This window comes from Hypanus sabinus, chromosome 6 (assembly GCF_030144855.1).
Source record: "Hypanus sabinus isolate sHypSab1 chromosome 6, sHypSab1.hap1, whole genome shotgun sequence".
Taxonomy (NCBI): Eukaryota; Metazoa; Chordata; class Chondrichthyes; order Myliobatiformes; family Dasyatidae; genus Hypanus; species Hypanus sabinus.
Genome location: NC_082711.1, coordinates 175694887 through 175721049, shown reverse-complemented (window position 1 = coordinate 175721049; position 26163 = coordinate 175694887). Strand labels below are relative to the sequence as shown.

Genomic DNA, 26163 nt, shown 5'->3' with positions numbered 1-26163 from the left:
TTCTCAATCTAAGGCACAACTGCTTGAATACAAAATATATTACAAAGACCATTTTTGAAAGACTGACATTTTGCAGAATTTCATTACCAGGATACATAAATGTGAATATTCTTTAGGTATTATAATTAATTAAATGCTGGAGTAACAAGGTAAGAGTCCAATTATTGATTTGTGAGGTATCTGTTTAGTTTCAGAAATGTGTGTTTGGATAATTTCATTTCTTTTGCCTTTTAACTTTCCATATATGACAGAAATATCATCAACAATAATAAAACAAATGCCAGAAATTATCAGGTACTAACAGGTGCAACTACTAATTTTATGCAAGTTATTCCCAAGATTTTACAGATGGGAATACCGACATACAGTATATATTGTAATCCTTTTCCTAATCCGTAATTGATTTAAATTTTTTTGGGCTTTTGATTATTGTGTTGGCATGAACATCATACACGAAGATCTGCCTAATAAAATCTCAATACACGTGGAACACAGAAAATGGAGCTTCCAGTATAAATAGATTTTGCTTACAATTTATATGAATTTTATAGCTGGCGTATTAAACTAAACATAAATTGCTTATAGAGCTGCAGCTTCAAATAATTAGTTTCAGCTTTAAAATAAACCACAGCTGTCATAGTCTGAACATCAATCTATTCACCTGCTGTTGTTCCTGAACAAAAAATCAAGTACCACGAAGAGTCCTTTCAGCACCATTTGTGTTGCAGCACTTATAGTTGGAACTGTTACTGACTCCTCCTGTCCATTCAGCACCACTATCTTTTCTTCCTTCTCTATCACAGCATCCAGATGTTTCTGCACATCAGAAGATCATTCATATATTAAAATTACTATCACCTCAGTCAGCATCACAATATTAAAAGTGAATGACAAAGTTATCTTTTATCCCAATAATTATCAACATTAAGTTACAGTATTTTCAACAGCTGTATTTGCAGATTAGTCATAGTTATACAGCACAGAAAAAGGCCCATCAGCCCAGCTCGTCTGTGCTGACCAAGCTGTCTACCAGAACTAGACCCACTTCTCCATGTTCAGATTCAGATTTATCACATGTATATCAAAACATACAAAGAAATGCATCATTGGTGTTAATAACCAGCACACCCAAGGATGTGCTGGAGGAAGCCAGCAAGTGTTGCCACACATACTCCTCCAAATCTTCCCTAGCCACGTATGTATTGGAATCAACAGGCACAAAATGCTGGAGGATTCAGCAGATCAGGCAGCATCTATGGAAATGATCTATGGAAGGTTTCGGGCCAAGACCCTTCTTCAGGGACTAAATTTTTTTTAAATGTTGTGATCACCCACTTCTACATCTCCCACTGGCAACCCCTTAGGCTCTTTCTAAATCTTTTCCCTCTCATCTTAAACCTCCATCCTTTAGTTTCAGACTCCTTTACCCTGGGGGAAAAAAGACAATTCACCTTATTTATTATATCCCTCATTATTTCATATGCCTCCATGAGGTCACCCCTCCATCTTCTATGCTCCAAGATAAAAAAAATCCAGCCTATCCTCTCCCTTTAACTCGAGTCTTCCAGTCCCAGTAAAATCCCAGCACATCTTTTCTGCACCCTTTCCAGCTTAATTACAGTAGCCAGTGCAGGAGCCATGCATCTGTTCTCCATCTGCATTGTATTGTGTTGTCCATTTATTATGTTTACTGTGATAACTAGTCACATGGGTGGGGGCATGGTCATATCTTTTTGCTGACCAGTTAGTTATACTTAACTTTGTTTAATTCTCATGCAAACTTAATATCAGTAGTCACAGTTTCATAAGGTTGATTGCTTCAAGATAGTTTTTTTGCAAGTTGCTAATAAGAGATCGAATATATTCTTCAACTTTTGGAACATTATTAATGGATTAATTGGAGGGTGTGTCATACAAGGATAACAATCCATGGAGCTCACCAGCAGCAGCATTGATTTTTTAGAATTGGGTCATAATCTGCATGGAAGTCGGTGACCAGTGGTATGCCTCGGGGATCTGTTCTGGGACTACTTCTCTTCATGATTTTTATAAATGACGTGGTTAAAGAAGTGGAGGGATGGGTTAGTAAATTTGCTGATGACACAAAGGTTGGGGCTGTTGCAGATACTGTGTAGGGCTGTCAGAGGTTACAGCGGGACATCAATAGGTTGGAAAACTGGGCTGAGAAGTGGCAGATGGAGTTCAACCCAGATAAGTGTGAGGTAGTTCATCTTGGTCGGTAAAATATGATGGCAGAATATAGTATTAATGGAAAGACTCGTGACAGTGGAGAGGATCAGAGGGATCTTGGGGTCTGAGTTCATAGGACACTCAAAGCTGCTGAACAAGTTGACTCTGTGGTTAAGAAGGCATACGGTGCATTGGCTTTCATCATCCATGGGTTTGAGTTTAAGAGCCGACAGGTAATGTTACAGCTTTATAGGACCCTGGTTAGACCTCACTTGGAGTACTGTGCTCAGTTCTAGTCCCCTTCTCTACAGGAAGGATGTAGAAACTATAGAAAGGGTGCAGAGGAGATTTGCAAGGATGTTGCCTGGATTGGGGAGCAAGCCTTATGAGAATAAGCTGAGTTATGGAGGATGACTGATTGAGGTGTACAAGATGATGAGAAGCATTGATAGTGTGGATAGTCAGAGGCTTTTTCCCAGGGCTGAAATGGCTTAACACGAGGGGGTACAGTTTTAAGGCGCTTGGAAGTAGGTACAGAGGAGGTGTCAGGGGCAAGTTTTATTATGCAGAGGGTAGTGAGTGCATGGAATGGATTGCCAGTGACGATGGTGGAGGCGGGTAAGATGAAGAGTTTTAAGAGACTCCTGGATAGATACACGAAGCTTAGAAAAATAGAGGGCTATGGGTAACCCGAGGTAATTTCTGAAATAAGTACATGTTCGGCACAGCATTGTGGACTGAAGGGCCTGTATTGTGCTGTACGTTTTTCTATGTTTCTATGTGGAATTGACCGCTACAGTCAGCTTTGGAGTCATCAGTAGAACAATATTAATGAATGATAAGATTTCTCCAAAAGATATAGTGGTATCTGTGGTGAGAATTTCCTGTTTTCTATTACTTGCTGCTGCCATTTCAAATGGATCCCTGTGCCCAGTAGCTGTAATGTTATCTAACCACAAAGTACACTGCAGATGCCGTGGTCAAATCAACATGTACAACTCGGTAGGTCGGGCAGCATCCATGGAAACTAACAGTCAATGTTCCGGGCCGAAGTTGGCCCACCACTCGAGCAACACCTCATATACCATCTGGGTAGACTCCAGCCCCTTGGTATGAACATTGAATTATCCAACTTCCAGTAATTCCCTCCCTCTCCCTTCCCCCATCCCACTTTCACTCTGCCTCCTCTTCCAGCTGCCTATCACCTCTCTCATGATTCTGCCTTCTTCTACGACACAGTGCTTTCCCCTTACATTCCTCCTTCACCTTTCTTGCCTATCCCTTCCCTGCTTCCCTCCCCCACCCCTTGATCTTTCCTCTGATTGGTTTTTCACCTGGCACCCACCAACCTTCTCCTTCCCACTATCCCCCCCATCTTCTTTATAGGGCCCATGCCCCCTCCCTCTTCAATCCTGACGAAGAGTCTCGGCCCAAAACGTTGACTGTTCGTTTCCACGGATGCTGCCCGACCTGAAACTCATTCGCAAGGCCAGTGATGTTGTGGGGGTGGAACTGGACTTTCTGACGGTGGTGTCTGAAAAAAGGATGCTGTCCAAGTTGCATGCCATCTTGGACAATAACTCCCATCCACTCCATAACGTACTGGTTAGGCACAGGAGTACATTCAGCCAGAGATGTAACACTGAGCGTCATAGGAAGTCATTCCTACCTGTGGCCATCAAACTACAACTCCTCCCTCGGAGTGTCAGACACTCTGAGCCAATAGGCTGGTCCTGGACTTATTTCCACTTGGCATAATTTACTTATTATCATTTAATTATTTCTAGTTTTATTTTGCTATATTTCTACTCTATTCTTGGTTGGTGCAACTGTAACAAAACCCAATTTCCCTCAGGATCAATAGAGTATGTCTGTCTGTCTGAGTTCCTCCAGCTTGTTGTAATATTATCTATCTGCCTAAATAGCCAATTAAATTAAAGAAGTTGCAGATATAATATCAAAAAGAAATAGCTCATTTGTAATTAACTCCTTAAACATTATATATCATTTGAACATTTACATATGATCGAGGTAAAATCCATGATATTGCAAAATAATGAAATAGCATTTAAAAGCTCCTCATATTTTGAAATGTCACCAAGACCTAAAATGCAGTTATTTTTATAACGACATTGACAATTCGCCCTGTAATCTCCAAGTCCATTAAAAACAACTTCAGATTTTGACTGCTGGATCCAAGACCACAGGTAATTGACCAATTAAACATTTTAAAAAAATGTCCGAAGTTCTTTCCTGGTAGGTTACAAAGCTAACCACTTCCCAAATGCATACCACAACTGGCATCTAGTAAAATCACCTCAACAACCAGTTCTCATTTGTTCACTGTGAGAAATACCAGAGATCTCTGAGCAGTATGCGTAAAATGATTGCAAATGTTAAGAGATTTAAAAGTTAGTTAACAACAGCATTGACTAAACTTCTGATAAGTTCTTTAGAGTGAAGGTTTGGAAATTGTGACAGCAGAAATAAGAGAAGGAAATTCAAAACCTGAAGTTAGATGTGGCTTCACATTTTATCAAGAGCTTCATGTTTTACCAAACTCTTCTTAATCTTATTAATAATCAAATTACCTGCAGCATATTAAATGTAGCACTAGTTAATCCCCAATTGTGAAAAATATTTATCATTTCTTTCCCATTCCAGACTTTGCAAGATGTTTCAAATTCCCGCTCCACCAGATTGCCAGAACTCTCCTTTAGCCAGCTGCAAAATAAAATTGCACAAGCAGCCATTAATAGTTAAATTACAACTCTGCAAAAGCATTTCTCATTTATTAATTGGCATTTACTCCACAATAAGCATATTGAACATTGGGTGATATTTTCTCAACATAGAATAAACTTAAACTCCATAAAACATACAATGAAATGTTAACTTAATGGCACCAGGGCCATGCCAAACTCATATGCCAATACTACACCAAAAAGGAACACTAAATATGGCAATAGTGAGAAAAACTGCATTTCTCCCCACATAGGAGATTGGTGGGTAAAATCAAAGCTCATGGCATTGGGGGGGAAGACATTGACATGGATAGAAAACTATGTTGGCAGATAGAGAGCAAAGGGTAGCGGTGAATGGGTGTTTCTCGGAATGGCAGGTGGTGACTAGTGGGGTGCCACAGGGCTCGGTATTGGGACCACAGCTGTTTAACATTTACGTCAACGATTTAGATGAAGGCATTGAGAATAACATCAGCAAGTTTGCTGATGATACTAAGCTGGGTGGCAGTGTGACATGTGATGAGGATGTTAGGAGAATTCAGGGTGACTTGGATAGGCTGGGTGAGTGGGCAGATACTTGGCAGATGACGTTTAATGTGATAAATGTGAGGTTATCCACTTCGGCAGTAAGAACAGGAAGGCAGATTATTATCTGAATGGTGTAGAGTTGGGTAAGGGAGAAATACAAAGAGATCTAGGAGTCCTTGTTCATCAGTCACTGAAGGTGAATGAGCAAGTGCAGCAGGCAGTGAAGAAGGCTAATGGAATATTGGCCTTTATTACAAAGGGAATTGAGTACAAGAGCAAGGAAATCTTCTTGCATTTGTACAGGGCCCTGGTGAGACCACACCTGGAGTATTGTGCACAGTTTTGGTCTCCAGGGTTAAGGAAGGACATCCTGGCTGTAGAGGAAGTGCAGCGTAGATTCACAAGGTTAATTCCTGGAATGTCAGGACTGTCTTACGCAGAAAGGTTAGAGAGACTGGGCTTGTACACACTGGAATTAAGGAGATTGAGAGGGGATCTGATTGCAACATATAAGATTATTAAGGGATTGGACAAGATAGAGACAGGAAATATGTTCCAGATGCTGGGAGAGTCCAGTACCAGAGGGCATGGTTTGAGAATAAGGGGTAGGTCATTTAGGACAGAGTTAAGGAAAAACTTCTCCCAGAGAGTTGTGGGGGTCTGGAATGCACTGCCTCAGAAGGCAGTGGAGACCAATTCTCTGGATGCTTTCAAGAAGGAGCTAAATAGGTATCTTCTGGATAGGGGAATTAAGGGATATGGGGACAAGGCAGGAACCGGGTATTGATAGTAGTTGATCAACCATGATCTCAAAGTGGCGGTGCAGGCTCGAGGGGCCAAATGGTCTACTTCTGCACCTATTGTCTATTGTCATACCCCATAATCCATTGACAAATTAGCAAAATAAGTACCAAAGTTGAATCAATGTAAATAGGAAGCAGGGAGGTAATCTCACCAATGGACCATATGATTCATTAACCAAGACAGTGAAGAGTGATCAATTCACAGCAACTTGATCCTCAAGTTTACAGCCTTGTATGCACTCACAAAAATGCCCTTTTAAATAATATGTGCACTGCGGAGTTATGGAAGTCAATTTATTCATGTAAACACAAAAACTTCTGCAGGCACTGGAAGTCCAAAACAACACACACAAAATGCTGGAGGAACGCAGCAGGTCAGACAGTATCTATGAAAATGAATAAACAGTTGACAAGTCAGCTGAGAACTTTCTTCAGGTCAATTTACATACGTTTTTGTTCTGATGCTCCAAGTATCTAAAACATGCTCTACAATTGGTTATAATGAAGGATCAACTTTCCTACTACAGGCTTTTAAAGCATTAAAATAGAAAAAGTTTCCAAACCAAACTGATACCAAACCAAACATTGCATACTTTGTAAAACTATAACAGACAGCCCGCAGTGCCTCATGATCACTTCTCCTGATGTTTTGGTTGACCATGGCGTCCAATTCTTCGCGAGCAAATAACAGCTGATTTTCTGTGACACTAAAACTAGAAGATTCCCTTGCACAGTCTTCAATGTTATGTGCTTCATCAAAGATAAGAATTTGGCCTTTCAAGTTAATCTTCATCTATTACAAGACAAAAAAAAAATATAAAGGAGTTACAGCAATCACCATGCACATTCCCAACTACACATAAACTAATATGGAGTTCTTTTCTTTCAATAGTACTTACACTCTCCCTTATTTGTGGGTCCAGAAGATAATTATATGGGCAAAATACAATATCTGCCTCTTGCATCAATTCACGTGCTGCAAAGTATGTACATGAGCGAAGCTTCTTTCCCAGGCTCACCAACTCTTCAATGTCCCAAGCAATTCGCAAACCATGAATCTCCTGTAAAGAACTTTGTTCCTTCATCTTATGGACACCATGATAGTAACGGCATGATTTTCCCTACAATCAGAAAACAAACAATGTTACCTGTAGTGATGAAAGAGTCAGGATAATATGCAGCATTTAAGAAGATTTGAGACACAAAAAAGACTACAGACGCTAGTAATTTGGAGCAAAACACAAAATATTGGAGGAACTCAGCAGATCAGATAGCATCAATAAAGGGAAATGGATACTCCATGTTTTGGGTCGAGACCCTTCATCACGATACTGATGAAAATTTGATTATGTTACAAGTGAAGTACAGTTAATGGAAATATTGAAGTGAATAATTAGCAACTGATTCTCATGTGGATAAAAGTGTAGGCATTGAAGTTCTATAAAAATATCAACTAACAAAGTGCATTTAGAAAAATGTTATATTTTCAGGATTTACTCATAGTGCTTTTGTGAAGTCAAGGAGTTTGAAGAATTTGCACAGATTGCACTGCGTCAACAAAGGGCAACTAACTTAATTGATAGAATATGAATCCATCCACTTGTCTACTTACCTTTTAAAATAGTGATAAAGATCAGCAGATTTGAATGGAAAACGAGACTTTTTCCCAGGGCAGAAATGTCTAACACTAGGGGGCGTAAATCTTAAGGTGATTGGAGGAAAATATAGGAGGGCTATCAAAGCCAAGTTTTTTTTGACAGAGAATGGTGAAGTGTGAGATAGAGACAGATACCTTGGGCGCATTTAAGAGATTCATAAATAGGACGTGGATGACAGAAAAATGAAGGGCTACGTAGGAGGAAAGGGGTAGATTGATCTTAAGAGGAGGTTAAAAGGTCAGCACAGAATTATGGGCCACAGGGCCTATACTGTGTAGTAGTGTTCTATGTTCTATGATATATAGTACTTAAATGATTGATCCAGCAGAAAGTATCTCCTAAAATTTATGTCCCAATTGTAGCGTAACAGTTTACTCAAAATAACACACAAAACTATGAAGCAGTAAAAAAGGCCAATCCAAATTTTTGTTTGTAGTATTGAATGGTATGGTTACGCTGCTGCTTCACAGCTCCCAGTGACCTCCTTCCAGCTCACTCCCTTGGTGATGGGTGTTCTGGTTTTTCCCTACCTTCCAAAGCTGCTGGGGCTGGTAGGTTATTTGGCTGTTGTAACAATAACTCAAACTAACCAGTGTTGCTGGAGACCCCTCACGGGTACTAATCCTGTTTGACATGCCCTCTGATCAATCGAGTAATAGTCAAACAAATGTATTTGATCCTTTATTAGCAACTAACAAAATCATACAATCTCGAAGGTTGGGTGTGTTTTGGATAATGTGAAGGGCTGTCAGAGGTTATAGCGGGACATCGATAAGAAGCAAAACTGGATTGTGACGTGGCAAATGGAGTTCAACCCAGATTAAGTGTGAGATGGTTCATTTTGGTAGGTCAAATATGATGGCAGAATCTAATAACGGTAAGACACTTGGCAGTGTGGAGGACCAGAGGGACCTTGGGGTCCGAGTCCATCGGACACACAAAGCTGCTGCACAGGTTGACTCTGTGGTTAAGAAAGCATTAGGTGCATTGGCCTTCATCAACTGTGGGATTGAGTTTAAGAGCCAAGTAATGTTACAGCCATATAGGACCCTGGTCAGACTCCACTTGCAGTATTGCACTCGGTTCTGGTCACTCCACTACAGGAAGAATGTGGAAAATACAGAAAGGGTGCAGAGGAGATTTACAAGGATGTTGCCTGGATTGGGGAGCATGCCTTATGAAAATAGGTTGAGTGAACTTGGCCTTTTGTCCTTGGAGTGGCAGTGGATGAGAGGTGACCTGATAGAGGTGTATAAGATGATGAGAAGCATTAACTGTGTGGATATTCAGAGGTTTTTTTCCTAGGGCTGAAATGGCTACCACAAGACAGCACAGTTTTAAGGTGCTTTGAAGTAGGTACAGAGGAGATGTCAGAGGTAAGTTTTTTTTCCCTTAAAAACCCAGTATGAGTGAAAAATTCATCTTGAGATTCAGCTACAGATTGGCAAATTTGACGTTGTGGCCATCTCTGAAACTTGGTTAATGGATGGCTGCCATTGGGAGCTTGACATCCAAGGATATACAGTAAATCAGAAAGATAGATTAGTAGGCAGAGGGGGTGGTGTAGCTCTATGTATAAGAAATAATAGTAAATCATTGAAAAGAGATGACATATGATTCGAAGGAGTAGAGTCTCTATGGGTTGAGTTAAGAAACGGCAAGGATAAAAGGATCCTAATGGCAGTTGTATACAGGCCTCCAAACAGCAGCTGGGATGTGGATTACAAATTACAGCAAGAGATAGAAAAGGTGAGTCAGAAAGGCCATGTCATGATAATCATTGGGGATTTTAACATGAAAGTGGATTGGGAAAACCAGGTCAATACTGGACCTCAACAGACAGAATTTGTAGAATGTCAAAGGTATGGCTTTTTAGAACAGCTTGTTGTTGAGCTCACTAGGGGATCGGCTGCGCTGGATTGGGTGTTGGGCAATGATCCCGAGGTGATAAGAGAGCTTAAAGAACCCTCAGGGAACAGTGATCACAATATGATCAAGTTCACATTGAAATTTGAGAGGGAAAATAAATTCAAATGTGGCTGTATTTCAGTGAAATAAAGGAAGTTATAATGGCATGAGAGAGGAACCAGCTGAAGTTGACTGGAAAGGGACATTTGCAGGAAAGAGCAGCAATGGTTGGAGCTTCTGCAAAAATTGAGGGAAGTGCAAGACAGATATATTCCAAATAAGAAGAAATTTTCAAAGGGAAAAAGAACACTGCTGTGACTGACAAGTCAGAGCCAAAGTGAAAGCAAAAGAGAAGGCATACAAGGAAGCCAGAGCTAGTGGGAAGATAGAGGATTGGGGAGCTTGTAAAAACTTGCAACTAAGAAGGTCATTTGGAAGGAAAAGATGAATTATGAGAGGAAGTTGGCGACTAATATCAAAGAAGATACTAAAAGGATTTTTAAGTAGATAAAGGGTAAAAGAGAATCAAGGGTATATATATAAGACCAATACAAAATGACGCTAAAGATATTGTAACGAGAGCTGCAGAGATGGCAGAGGAGATGAATACGCATTTTGCATCAGTCTTCACAGTGGAAGACATCTGCAGTATACCGAAAATTCAAGAGCGTCTGGGAAGTGAAGTTTGTGCAGTGAAAATTACGACTGAGAAGGTGCTCAGGAAGCTTAATAGTCTGAGGCTGGATAAATCTCCTGGGCCTGATGGAACCCTTGGATTCTGAAGGAAGTAGCTGAAGAGACTGCGGAGGCATTAACGATGATCTCTCAAGAATCGACAGATTCTGGCATTGTACTGGATGACTGGAAAATTGCAAATGTTATTCTGCTACTTAAGAAGGGTGGGAGGCAGCAGAAAGGAAATATAGACCTGTTAGACTGACGTCAGTGATTGGGTTGTTGGAATCGATTGTTAGGGATGAGATTACCTGGAGGCACTTGACAAGATAGGCCAAAGCCAGCATGGTTTCCTGAAAAGAAAATCCTGCCTGACAAACCTAATGCAATTCTTTGAGGAAATTACAAGCAGGGTAGACAAAGGAGATGCAGTAGACGTGGTGCACTTGGATTTTCAGAAGTCCTTTGACAAGGTGCCGCACATGAAGCTGCTTAGCAAGATAAGAGCCCATGGAATTACACGGAAGTTACTAGCGTGGGTGGAGCATTGACTGGTGGGCAAAAAACAGAGTGGGAATAAAGGGAACCTATTCTGGCTGGCTGCTGGTTACCAGTGGAGTTCCACAGGGGTCGACATTGGGACCACTGCTTTTTACGATGTATGTCAATGATTTGGACTACAGTATTAATGGATTTGTGGCTAAATTTGCCAATGATACAAAGATAGGTGGAGGAGCAGGTAGTGTTGAGGGAACAGAGAGCCTGCAGAGAGACTTAGATAGTTTAGGGGAACAAGCAAAGAAGTGGCAAATGAAAAACAATGTTGGAAAGTGTACAGTTATGTACTTTGGTGGAAGAAATAAACGGGCAAGCTATTATTTAGATGGGGAGAGAATTCAAAATGCAGAGATGCAAAGGGACTTGGGAGTCCTTGTGCAAGATACCCTAAAGGTTAACCTCCAGGTTGAGTCGGTGGTGAAGAAGGTGAATGCAATGTTGGTATCCATTTCTAGAGGTATAGAATATAAGAACAGGAATGTGATGTTGAGGCTTTATAAGGCATTTGTGAGACCACACTTGGAATATTGCGTGCAGTTTTGGACTCCCTATTTTAGAAAGGATGTACTGACATTGGAGAGGGTCCAGAAGATTCACGAGAATGATTCCAGGAATGAAAGGGTTACCGTATGAGGAACGTCTGGCAGCTCTTGGACTGTATTCCCTAGAGTTCAGGAGAATGAAGGGGGATCTCATTGAAACATTCCAAATGTTAAAAGGCCTGAACAGATTAGATATGGCAAAGTTATATCCCATGGTAGGAGATTCTAGGACAAGAGGGCACAACTTCAGAATTGAAGGACATCCTTTTAGAACTGAGATACGAAGAAATTACTTTAGTCAGAGGGTACTAAGTCTGTGGAATTTGTTGCCACAAGTGGCTGTGGAAGCCAAGTCATTGGGTATATTTAAGGCAGAGATAGGTTCTTGATTAGCCAGGGTATCAAAGGGTATGGGGTGGAAGCAAGGGAGTGGGGATGACTGGAGGAATTGGATCAGCCCATGATTGAATGGCGGATCGATGGGCCAAATGGCCAACTTCTGCTCCTATATCTTATGATCTTTTGGAGGGCGTGGAATGGGCTGCTGGCGACAGTTGTGGAGGCAGACACAATAGGGTCTTTAAAGAGACACCTGGATAGGTACATGGAGCTTAGAACAATAGAGGGCTATGGGTAACCCTAGGTAATTTCTAAAGTACATGTTCGGTACAGCATTGTGGGCCGAAGGGCCTGTATTTTGCTGCAGGTTTTTTATGCTTCTATGTTTTTAAAGGCTTCTAGAGAACGACCTAACCAAAATTGAATCAGATAAGAGCTAGAGGTAGAAGGTACATGAGCCTCAGGACTCATATCATCATGTTTAAGAAAAGTTAGCACCCCTAAACCATCAAGCTCTTGAATAAAAGGGGATAACTACACTTACTTGCCCCATGATTTAGATGTTCCTGCAACCAATGATTTTGCTTTAAAGTCACTTTATCTCATTATCTTGTTCTCATTATTTAATGCTATTTATTTATATTTGCATTTTCACAGTATGTTGCCTTCTGGAATCTAGTTGATCTTTCATTGATCCTGTTATAGTTTACTATTCTATAGAATTGCTAAGTATGTCCACAGGAAAATGAATTTCTGGGTTGTATATGGTAACATTTATGTACTTTGATAATAAAATATACTTTGAACTTTGAAGAATGTGCAGAAAGCAGATGGCACAAAGTAAATGTAAGTTAAACTGAAAGCGAAAATGACATCAGATGGCAGGAAACATCAAAGATAAAAACACAACATCAGGTCAATTGTTTCCTAGCGTTACTTTTCGGTTACTGGAGCTAGCATGAAAACTGAAAAGTAATTGAATTGTCTGTAGATCATCTGATTAGTTCAGGCAAATCAGTAACTAAGTATCTGCAAAATTTTACAATTATATAAATATTCTGGAATTCTGGAAATCCAAACATCTGGATGAATGATGTAGTCAAATCCCATCAGGACATCTGTGGAGTTTCAATTCAATTAATTAAGTAATCTAGAATAGAAAGCTTGTATCATTTATAAGTGGCCCTGAAACTACTGGATGATTGGAAATATTCATCTAGTTCATTAATATCTATTAGGGAAGAAAAGCTGTTGTTGCCCCTATTCTCTGCTGTGTATATCATAGGACCTGCAGTTACATGGCTTATACAAGTTGAGGTTCAAGTTTATTGTCATTTCAACCACATACATATATACTATCAAAAGGAACAATGTTTCTCCAGACCAAGTTGCACAATACAGTACGTATACCTCAAACACAACACAATATTACCACAAATAAAGTAACAAATAATAAGGTGTATTTACATCACAAATTAAAAAGTAAACAGTATAATGCTACTGGTGTTTCATACATGGTGAGACCTAGATGGAGGCAGGGAGTTCAGTAGTCTCATCGCCCGGCATAAGAAACTGTTTCCAATCCCAACTGTCCTTCTCTTAATGCTATGGTGCCTCCTACCTGATGGTTGGGGGTAGGGGGGCAGCACTTCTGTTAAGTATCTTGGGCTGGATGGACGAGAGAACCCAATGATCCTTTCAGCAAGTCCTGTAGGATCTTGCAGTCAGATGCCTTGAAATTCCTTATCAGATAATGATGCAGCTGGTCAGTGCACAATGATGCTCCTGTAAAAACTGGTTAGAATGGGAGGGAAGCCTAGCTCACCTCAATCCCCTCAGGAACTAGAGACACTGCTGTGCCTTCTTGACTAAATAGGTGGTGTTGAGAGACCCATAATCTGCACTCCCAGAATCACTGTCCACAAATGAGCTACTTAAGTGCAGTGAGGAGTGGTAGCTGCACTTTCCTAACTTCAAAGATCACCTCTTTAGTCTTGCCCACATTGAGACTCAAGTTGTCGTTCTTTCATCATTCTACCAGCCACTCTACCTCCTCCCTGTACGCCATCTCATCATCCTTAGCTTCCTCTGAAATGAACTAGCCAGTTACTCAAATTTTACTGAACTACCATAAGCAAAAGATGGCCTAACTAACAACAAACTAAGCCTAGACTCAAATATACTGAAGACTTGGCCAGCTTTGTTGGCTATGTAAAGTTCACACAATATTTGGTGACATGGCTAATTTGGAAATCCCAATGCACAGACAGAAAACTTGAACTGGTCATTATGGAATCAGGCCAGCATACTACTCACATTCATTAATCTCTATGATTTAAAATGATTTACCTAAAGCTCTGGAGAATTCAACATTTAGGATGTGATGTACCCAATAGAAGATGAGGTGTTACTCTCATACTCAACAATTTAATTATTTTTGTGATTTATAGTAATCTTTATGTTTTTGTATCGTTCTGCTGCCACAAAACAACAAATTTCATGTTAAATGTCAGTGATAATAAATCCAATTCTGATTCGAGCTTCTTTGCTTTCATTTAACAGTGCAGAGTAGGAATGGATCGGCAACTGGAAGCTCAGAATCATTCATATGGACCGGATGCAGGTGCCCAGAGATTGCCCAGTCTTTGTTTGGTTTGTACAGAGCAGAGGAGGTCACACTGTGAGCATGAATGCAGTTAACTACATTGGAAAAAGGGAAAGTGAATCACTGCTTCTCCTGAACAGACTGTTTAGGTCAGAGGATGGTAGAAAGGGAAGACGTGAAAAGACAGGTGTTACATGTCCTCTGGTTGGTAGGTGGGGATGGAAAAATGGACCAGAAGCAATACCTTAGAAATGCCTAAAGGGAAGAGATGGGGAATATGGTGTTCCTTGTACCTTGTCGGAACTTGCAGAAATTACATTAAGGCTGATGGCGTGGAAGGAAAAAGCCAGGGGAATTTTGTCCTTGAACTGTATAAGAGAAGAAATGGTGAGAGCAGAGTTGTGGGAAATACATGAAATCTGATCAAGAACTCTGTCCTATGATATGGATCAGGAAGAACATTTCACCCATGCAAAATGTCTCCTCTTCAGAGGAAATGCAATAAAGACAGTGATCCTACAGCCAATAATCTCAATTTATGAATATTGAAGACAATTAGACTGTCAAAAGAATGGTGCCTGTGTGCCTCCATTCTCAACAATGGCAAGGTTCAGCTCGTGATAAAGGCAAGGCTGAAGGATTTCTCAGGATATCCAAAGAATGCACTTTCAAAAGAATGCTCTCTGTTCAAATACAACTCACAGGGATCAATCTGTAAAAACCCACAGTAAACTACAAATTTCAAAGTGGCTCATTTTTAAAATGGACTAAATGTACTTTGCCATTAAACTAATATTTATATGTCTATGTCAACTGTATTTTAACTTCAAGCAGAATTTAGATGCATTCCAAGATGTAGGGAATGGAAAATAGATAGAAAGCTCCACTGTATACTTTTCATATATCTCCTGGGGCTAATATCAGATGAACATTCACATAAACTTGATAAGCAGACCACCAGTATCCCAGACCAATGGAAGACAAATATTAAACCAGAAAACGATCATGAGAATCTATTTGCAGATGCACAAAAAAATGAAAAGGAAAAGTAGATATAATTTGATTTTGAACATGAGCCTATATATCTCAAGTTTACTAAAACTTAACTACAAAGACAGTGAATGGTTTTAATGAAATAATTCAGCAATCATTGAAAAGAGAATAAGAAACCGAGTTAATATTATTCAGTAAATAAAAGCAGTCTTGTGTCACAGCAGTTAAATATAGTCAAGTCAAGTGAAGTTTATTGTCATTTAACTACATACATACATGTGCAGTGGCATGCAAAAGTTTGGGCACCCCAGTCAAAATTTCTGTTACTGTGAATAGCTAAACGAGTAAAAGATGACCTGATTTCCAACAGGCATAAAGTTAAAAATGACACATTTCTTTAATATTTTAAGCAAGATTACTTCTTTTTTATTTCCATCTTTTACAGCTTCAAAATAACAAAAAAAGGGCCCGAAGCAAAAGTTTGGGCACCCTGCATGGTCAGTACTTAGTAACACCCCTTTGGCAAGTATCACAGCTTGTAAACACTCTCTGCAGCCAGCTAAGAGTCTTTCAATTCTTGTTTGGGGAATTTTGCCCATTCTTCTTTGCAAAAGGCTTCTAGTTCTGTGAGATTCTTGGGCCATCTTGCATGCACTGCTCTTTTGAAGTCTATCCACAGATTTTCAATGATGTTTAGGTAGGGGGACTGTGAGGGCCATGGCAAAACCTTCAGCTTGTGCCTCTTGAGGTAGTCCATTGTGGATTTTGAGGTGTGTTTAGGACCATTATCCTGTTGTAGAAGCCATCCTCTACAGTGTGATGTTCCAGAATTTGCTGGTATTTAATTGAATTCATTCTTCCCCCTCTACCAGTGAAATGTTCCCGTGCCACTGGCTGCAACACAAACCCAAAGCATGATCGATCCACCCCTATGCTTAACAGTTGGAGAGGTGTTCTTTTCATGAAATTCTGCACCCTTTTTCTCCTTTTGCTCATTGCAGCCAAAAAGTTCTATTTTAACTTCCTCAGTCTACAGGACTTGTTTCCAAAATGCATCAGATTGTTTAGATGCTCTTTTGTAACTTTCTGATGCTGAATTTTGTGGTGAAGATGCAGGAATGGTTTTCTTCTGATGACTTTTCCATGAAGGCCTTATTTGTGCAGGTGTCGCTGCATAGTAAAATAGTGCATCACCACTCTAGAGTCTGCTAAATCTTCCTGAAGGTCTTTTGCAGTCAAATAGAGGTTTTGATTTGCCTTTCTAGCAATCCTACGAGTAGTTCTCTCAGAAAGTTTTCTTGGTTTTCCAATCCTTAACTTGACCTCCACCATTCCTGTTAACTGCCATTTCTTAATTACATTATGAACTGAGGAAACGGCTACCTGAAAACACTTTGCTATCTTCTTATAGCCTTCTCCTGCTTTGTGGGCATCATTTATTTTAATTTTCAGAATGCCAGGCAGCTGCTTAGAGGAGCCCATGGCTGCTGATTGTTGGGACAAGGTTTGAGGAGTCAGAGTATTTATAAAGTTTTGAAATTTGCATCACCTGGCCTTTCCTAACGATGACTGTGAACAAGCCATAGCCCTAACAATCTAATTAAGGTCTGAGATTTTGGTAAAAGTTATCTGACAGCTCAAATCTTTTTAGGTGCCCAAACTTTTGTATGGTGCTCCTTTCCTTTTTTTACCACTCTAAAATTGTACAAAACAAAAATAATAAACTAATCTTGCTTAAAATGTTGAAAAGAATGTTTCATCTTTAACTTTATGACTTTTGGAGATCAGTTCATCTTCTACTCACTTAACTATTCACAGTAACAGAAATTTTGACCAGGGGTGCCCAAACTTTTGCATACCACTGAATATGATGTTTCCATCAGTCAGAGTTGACCATAGATATTGCGTCCTAGCTGTCTAGGTATGCAAGTCTGGGCAGTACCATATGGAGAACAAGCTGCCCTCTCCACACGTCTGATGAACCAAAAAGAATGGCAGAGACCTATACAGTTTGGTACCAGCAGTGTTGCAGGAGTTGCCAGGCAACACTGAACACAATGTAGGACCCCAACTCCAGATTTTTCCCTCGAGTTTTACTCCCAAAGCCTTCCCCATGAGTGGGTATAGCCTCAAGGTAGCAGAGGTTTGAGATCAGAGTTTCCTTCTCCTAGATGAGCTGGCCACAGCTGACAAGCCCCATCTGCCCAAAGCGACTGGTTTTAAGGGCTAGTAACCTGCTTTGCCCCTTCTCCTGTCAGTAGAAATGGTTCTGCCAGTCTTAGTAGCTAAGCCACACGTGAAGGCCAGGAGCTGGACTTGGCTGTCAGAGGCTATTTGAGGTGCATGCCAGTGGAAGCATTTAATAGGTAGACAGTTTATCTCTATCAGCACCCCCAGCTGTAACATATATAACCATATAATGTATATAGAAATGAGACAAAGTTTCTTCAAACCAGGGTGTAAAGCACAGTAGTACACATAACATATGATAACTTATCAAGGTAAGGATAACAGCTACAGAAGAATCACACATAATTAGAAAACTAAAGTGCATTAATATTAAATACTGTAAAGTGCGGAACAGATTAACCAGTGACACTTTGAATACGATGTGGCCAGGAGTTCAGAAGCCGAACAGCCTGGGGAAGAAAGTGTTCCTCTTCCTGACCAATCGTGTTTTTATGCATCATAGTCTCCTGCCTGATGGTAAAAAGTCAAAGGGGATAATGGATGGATGGGTAGGATCCTTAATAATAGTAAGGGCCCTGCATACACAGCGCTCCTGATAAATGTCCCTGATGGATGGTAGAGAGGCCCGTGATCTTCTCAGCTGTTCTCACAGTTCTTCGTAGGGACTTCTGGTCTGATGCTCGACTGTTCCCATACCAGATGGAGATGCAACTTGGCAGGACGGTCTCAATGGTGCCCCTGTAAAATGCAGCTAAGGTAGGGGTGTAGAGAGCCTTGCTTGCCTTAATCTTAGGAAATGCAGGCGCTGCTGTGCCTTTATGTAAAGGGAGGTGATATTAATTGATCAGGTGAGGTAGATGGAATGAGCCCAACTCAATTTTCACTTCTAGCAATTAGGAACTACTGGTGAAAAAGAGAGACAGACAGATACAAACAGAGACACGAAAAAAAGGAGCTCAAAGGTACTCAGTGGGTCAGGTAGCATCTAAGGAGGGAAATGTATAGTAGACCCGTCAGGTTGAGACCATTTGTTCCTCCACTACTGGTGAGGATAGTGCCTCAACGGTGCCTGTTCTGAGCAAAGGGCTCTGTAAATAGCACTGAAGGTAAACAAGTTCATGTTTACTATCATGGGCATACATATGCAGGGTATAAATGCAATGGAAAAGTAGCATTTTGTAGCAGCAGCAGCATATTACTTTACAAACATGACAAACATAAAGTAACTTAGGCAACAAGATTAACATAACATTACCACAAGTTGAGGTATATACATCCTAAGACGGCATTAGGATTTTTCAAGTTAGTTCAAGAACCTGATAGCAGTAGGGAAGAAACAGTTGTTGAACTTTGAAGTGTGGATCTTCAAGCTCCTGTACATCCCGTCTGATAACAACATCAAGAAGAGGGCATGACCTTGGTGGTGAGATCCTTAATTATGGATGCCAGCTTCCCAATACATCGCTCTTTAGATGTCCTCACTGGTGGAGAAACTGTACCCATGATGGGACAGGCCTAGTCCATCACCTTCTAAAGCCTCTTGCATTCCTGTGTATTGGAGCTTCCACAACAAACTGATGAAACCAGTCAGAATGCTTTCCACTGTATACCTGTAGAAGTTCGTCAATGTTGATGACCTGCAGAATCTCTTTAAACTTCTAAAAAAGTCAAGATACTGACACACCATCTTCATGGCTACATCCAAGGTAGATCCTCCGAGACACCGACACACAGGAACTTGAAGCTTCTCACCCTTTTACTTCAGACCCTTCAATGAGTACTGGAGCTCATTTTCATGACTTCCCCTTTCTAAAGGCCACAACCAGTTCTGTAGTTTCACTGACATTAATCACGTTTATACCACTCAACCAGCTGTTTTAACACACTCCTGTACACCTTTTCACCATCATCCTTGATTTTGCCAATAATGGTGGTGTCATGCAGAAATTTGTAGAGGGCATTGGAGCTATGCATCACCACATAGTCATAGGTAGAGGGAGCAGGGGTTAAGCACATAGTTCTGAGATGAGATGGCATTGAGGGACAGTGAGGAGATCCATACCAGCTGTGGTCTCCCAATGATAAAGTTGAGGATCGAGGTACAAAGGCCTCAACAGACCAAGTCCTGACGAAGGGAATCAGCCCGAAACATTGACAGCTCATTCCAACGGATGCTGCCTGACCTGCTGAGTTCATCCAGCTTGTTTGTACATGTTGATTTGACCACAGCATTTGCAGTATACTTTGTGTTGAGAAGATGATAGTGTTAAGTACTGAGCTGTAGCTCCCTGCTTAAGCAGGGCATAATAAACTCAAAAGCCACACACAACACATATTTATAAGAATAAGATTACAAAGTTATAAACAGCTAAAAATAGAATACTAATCAGTTATGCTGGGAACCTAGAATGATGGAAATTTAAAACTGAACCTTGGAAATTCAGGACAAAGTGCAGGGGAAATGTAGAACTAGCTTTTTTCCCCAAACAATTGCATGCTGGATCAGACAAATTTTTCAGACCACCAATTAGTCAAGACCCATTTGAATGGGTTAGCAGAGTTTAGGTCTGAATAATAAGCTTTTGCACCATTTGTTAAAAAGAGAATGGTATTTGTTCCCTTCCTCAGTGATCATTTTATTCTCAGTTCAAATACAAGAATGAATATTTTAATTTGTTCTCCTTTATGTTTGTGCTGTTACTGCACATGCACTGGCTGCTGGGTTTAGCTACGTAACAACTGAGAACATTTCAAAAGTAATTTATTTTGTTGTTAAGGTGGTATACTAACCCAAATTGATTTTTTTCATTTAAACAGCTTCACAGGTGCCATGTCTAGCTAAAAGTTGCCAATTATTTAACAATTGGGTGAACCACAAGTTTGCAAGGTTTAAAGTTTCAACACAAGAGTGAAATTTGATTCTGTCTTGGGTTGTTCCATTTGCTCTCACATTTTAATTTGTTCTGTTATTTATATGGCATCTGAAAAGAAACTTCCACCCCCTCTGGGCATCCTAAAGCCTCTCACACCAGAACATCACACCATCTGTAAAAAAGCTGAAGATGAAAAGTGGATGGCTTCTACAACAGGATAATAGTCCTAAACACACTGCAAAATCCACAATGGACTTCCTCAAGAGGCGCAAGCGGAAGGTTTTGCCATGGCCCTCACAGTCTCCTGACCTAAACATAATTGAAAATCTGTGGATAGACCTCAAAAGAGCAGTGCATGCAAGACTGCCCAAGAATCTCACAGAACTAGAAGCCTTTTGCAAAGAAGAAATGGTAATTGTTCTGCACATGACCACAAAAAAAACTGCAGGAAGTTGTGGACGCAACTCAACATATCACAGAAACAAACTTCCACTCTATGGACTCTCTATACTTGTCATTTCCTCAGCAAAGCAGTCAGCATAATGAAAGACCCCAGCCACCCTGGACATTCTCCTTTCTCCATCTCCAATGAGGTGAAAGATACAAAAGGCCTAAAACCACAAATCACCAGGCTCAAAAACACTTCTATTCTGCTGTTACCAAATTCTCATTCAATAAAATGGACTCTAGACCTCATAATCTACTACATACTTTACTGCTCATACACAACTTGCACTTTTTTACCTGTACTTTCTCTGTATCTTTTCACACTTTAGTCTGCATTCTTTTTGTTTTAGTTTCTATCTCAGTGCATTATGATTTTAATCTTTGTGAACATCAAGCAAGACAAGCTTTTCATTATATCTTGGTAGAAGATTGTAAATGTCATACCATACCCTGGTTAAGAGTTCTACTGCTATGCTGTGAGGTATTTTATTTTAGTAGCTTTCTGTAAAAGCAGTGCGTCCTGCTAGAGAATGTGTTTTTGCTTTGGCTAAAGATAAGGAGCCACGTTATGAAACTTAGGAGTGTGTGTCAGCCAATCAGGATTGTGGGATATGAGCAAAGGTTCTAGAGAACTGTCGGGAAGGTTTTCTGAAGTACAGTAGTCTGGTTTGGGGTCTTTGACGGGAGCTGCAGAGTGGGTAGAACAGAACATGCTGCAGGATGCCGTTGCAAGGAGAGTCCCCATTGGAAGAAGTGTTTTGTGCAGATGAATGGCTCTAAAGAGAAAGGGCCAATACTCCTAAGGGACAGCCAGTTTGCTCGAGTTAGTTTTTGAGGGAAGTTTGGAATGCGGCAGATGCTTTCACGCAGACCATATGTCCAGCATGCGAGTAAAGAGATACACCCCCGACTACTCCAGAATGAGCTCCACGATTATCTACACATTGGACTGGCTTAACTGTAATGGGCCCTTTTTTTTCCCTTCATTTTCTGAAACTGTTTGTTAAATTTGGTAAATATACTTTCTTTATAATTTTATGCTGATGTATGATCTGTTATTTCTGGGCTACTGATAACAGTGTATGGACAGTAATTACACAGCATTCACTACAACCCATGTTCCTTAATTGGAACATCCTAACTTTCCTGTTTGATTGAACCCCAAATCATACTGACCCTAGACGTGTATTGTTTATGAAAGGTGGCCTCTACAGCTGAGCTATGTGGCTGTTTAGAATTAGTTAATGAGCGGAGTCTGTATACAAGCCCCAGTGAAAGGGTTGCATGAAGATGCGGCTTACTCTCTAAAATTGTGAAAATCCTTTATAGACGTACAGTGGAGACTATAGGCTACTCACATCACAGCCTGGTATGAAAGCACCAATACCTCTGAATGGATAAAAAAGTTCTACAAAAAGTAGTAGATACAGCCCAGCCCATCATAAGTAAAACCCTCCCCACCACTGAGCACATCTACAAGGAGCACTGTAGCATGAAATCAGCATCCATCATCAAGGACTTCCACCATTCAAGCCATTAGAAGACGCAGTTTGCATTCCTCACCATCACACAAATGCATTAAAAGAGATTAGTATGACCATTCTTGTAAGGTTCTGAAACGTTTAATTTTCAGGAGGCCCCACAGAAATTACATTCTAATTAAAATTACATTTTTTAAAATTTATCAGAGCAAAGTGCTGCTTTATTCGACAATGTTCAAAGACCACACTGCTAAAAGGCAAGAAGAATTATAGAAGAATGTAGGGCAGTTTTATAAATACTAATTTTAAAATGCCACATGAGTGAAAGACAATAACTTAAATTTGAACACAGTATTTGATTCAGTACATCCAATGATCCTCAGGCATTTCAACACTGAAATCTGCTGAAGACTGATGGCAGAATGTGAAAGTCCATCCATTACAACAAGATGACAACAGTTATCAGATCTCTAGAAGTGTGATCACAAGTTAAATATACTCCATTCACAATATATCAACTATTTATCATCTTACCTAGGTGAGGATAATAGTTTTCTAAACAGGTTGATCAATGGTGACAGTGTAATTGTTGACCATAACAATTCCAATCTTCCTCCAGGCTAAAGAATGCGTAAAATAAATGCTCAACTATTTTTGTCATTTTGACATGAACTATAACACAATTCAGTGATTGAGTGCTGTATTCTTCATGTTAATTGCCACCTGGGGCAGTGGTAACAAGAATGCTTAAAAGGTAAATGGTAACATAGGGTTTGTATTACAACACTTGACAGTATCTGACTATAATTCAGTGCTACATAGTGGTCTGTTAGATTCTTCTGCCACACCCAGTTCCTAAGGACCATTGTTCAACAACTCCTTTCCTTTCACTACAGTTAAACATTAAAGTATCTATTCACACAATGTATGTTTACTTTATTTAATAAAATTCCCAGAGCTAACACTTTGGAATTTCAAGTGATACCTGGCACAAACTTCCTGCAATTAATAATACCATCTATACCAGAACAAGGTTCATTCAGTCTGTGCCAGGAGCATGGCGACACTCGTGGGCTGCCCCAGCACAATCCTCAGACTGTGTTGTTTGTTGACACAAATGACGGATTTCACTGTTTTGATTTTTCAATGTACATGTACATGTGACAAGTAAAACTAATCTTTATTCATCTTAGAAACATAGAAAATAGGTGCAGGAGTAGGCCATTCGGCCCTTTGAGCCTGCACTACCATTCAGTATGATCATGGCTGATCATCCAACTCAGAACCCTGTACCTGCTTTCTCTCCATACCCCCGATCCCTTTAGCCACAAGGGCCATATCTAACGTCCTCTTAAATATAGCCAATGAACCGGCTTCAACTGTTTCCTGTGGCAGAGAATTCCACAGATTCACCACTCTCTGTGAGAAGAAGTTTTTCCTCATCTCGGTCCTAAAAGGTTTCCCCTTTATCCTTAAACTGTGACCCCTCGTTCTGGACTTCCCCAACATCAGAAACAATCTTTCTGCATCTAGCCTGTCCAATCCCTTTAGAATTTTATACGTTTCAATAAGATCCCCCCTCAGTCTTCTAAATTCCAGTGAGTATGAGCCTAGTCGATCCAGTCTTTCTTCATATGAAAGTCCTGTCATCCCAGGAATCAATCTGGTGAACCTTCTTTGTACTCCCTCTATGGCAAGAATGTCTTTCCTCAGATTAGGGGACCAAAACTGCACACAATATTCTAGGTGTGGTCTCACCAAGGCCTTGTACAACTGCAGTAGAACCTCCCTGCTCCTGTACTCAAATCCTTTTGCTATGAATGCCAACATACCACTTGCGTTTTTCACCACCTGCTGTGCCTGCATGCCCACCTTCAATGACTGGTGTACAATGACACCCAGGTCTCGTTGCATCTCCCCTTTTCCTAATCGGCCACCGTTCAGATATTAATCTGTTTTCCTGTTCTTGCAACCACAGTGGATAACCTCACATTTATCCACATTAAATTGTATCTGCCATGAATTTGCCCACTCACCTAACCTATCCAAGTCACCCTGCATCCTCTTGGCATCCTCCTCACAGCTAACACCGCCGCCCAGCTTCGAGTCATCCTCAAACTTGGAGATGCTGCATTTAATTCCCTCGTCTAAATCATTAATATATATCATAAACAACTGGGGTCCCAGCACCAAGCCTTGCGGTACCCCACTAGTCACTGCCTGCCATTCTGAAAAGGTCCCGCTTACTCCCACTCTTTGTTTCCTGTCTGCCAACCAATTCCCTACCCACATCAATATCATACCCCCAATACTGTGGGCTTTAAGTTTGCACACTAATCTCCTGTGTGGGACCTTGTCAAGAGCCTTTTGAAAATCTAAATATACCACATCCACTGGCTCTCCCTTATCCGCTCTACTAGTTACATCTTCAAAAAATTCTATAAGATTCGTCAGACATGATTTTCCTTTCACAAATTCATGCTGACTTTGTCCGATGATTTCACCTCTTTCCAAATGTGCTGTTATCACATCTTTGATATCCGACTCTAGCATTTTCTCCACCACCGATGTCAAACTAACTGGTCTATAATTCCCCGGTTTCTCTCTCCCTCCTTTTTTAAAAAGTGGGGTTACATTAGCCACCCTCCAATCCTCAGGAACTAATCCAGAATCTAAGGAGTTTTGAAAAATTATCACTAATGCATCCACTATTTCTTGGGCTACTTCCTTAAGCACTCTGGGATGCAGACCATCTGGCCCTGGGGATTTATCTGCCTTTAATCCCTTCAATTTACCCAACACCACTTCCCTACTAACATGTACTTCCCTCAGTTCCTCCATTTCACTGGACGCTCGGTCCCTTACTATTTCCGGAAGATTATTTATGTCCTCCTTAGTGAAGACAGAACCAAAGTAGTTATTCAATTGGTCTGCCATGTCTTTGTTCCCTATGATCAATTCATCTGTTTCTGACTGTAAAGGACCTATATTTGTCTTGACCAATCTTTTTTTTTCACGTATCTATAATAGCTTTTACAGTCAGTTTTTATGTTTCCTGCCAGCTTTCTCCCATAATCTTTTTTCCCTTTCCTAATTAAGCCCTTTGTCCTCCTCTGCTGGTCTCTGAATTTCTCCCAGTCCTCAGATGTGCCGCTTTTTTTCGCTAATTTATATGTTTCTTCTTTGGACTTGATACTATCCCTAATTTCCCTTGTCAGCCACAGGTGCCCTACCTTCCCTGGTTTATTCTTTTGCCAAACTGGGATGAACAATTGTTGTAGTTCATCCATGCGATCTTTAAATGCTTGCCATTGCATATCCACCGTCAACCCTTTAAGTATCATTTGCCAGTCTATCTTAGCTAATTCACGTCTCATACCTTCAAAGTTACCTTTCTTTAAGTTCAGAACCTTTGTTTCTGAATTAACTATGTCACTCTCCATCTTAATGAAGAATTCCACCATATTATGGTCACTCGCACGACAAGATTGCTAACTAACCCTTCCTCATTGCTCAATACCTAATCTAGAATGGCCTGCTCTCTAGTTGGTTCCTCGACATATTGGTTCAGAAAACCATCCCGCATACATTCCAAGAAATCCTCTTCCTCAGCACCCTTACCAGTTTGG

At 40.4% G+C, this 26163-nt stretch overlaps 1 protein-coding gene across 1 annotated transcript in view; it reads right to left on the bottom strand.

Annotated features, from left to right (window-relative positions):
- Positions 1–26163, bottom strand: part of brip1 (BRCA1 interacting helicase 1) — a 257110-nt gene that overhangs the window by 175953 nt on the left and 54994 nt on the right. The window contains exons 8-11 of the mRNA XM_059973652.1: positions 7165–7386; positions 6859–7058; positions 4782–4914; positions 662–816 (exon numbers count right to left, since the gene is read on the bottom strand). Of these exons, the coding sequence (XP_059829635.1) occupies positions 662–816; positions 4782–4914; positions 6859–7058; positions 7165–7386 (710 nt within the window). The remainder of the gene's footprint in view (positions 1–661; positions 817–4781; positions 4915–6858; positions 7059–7164; positions 7387–26163) is intronic.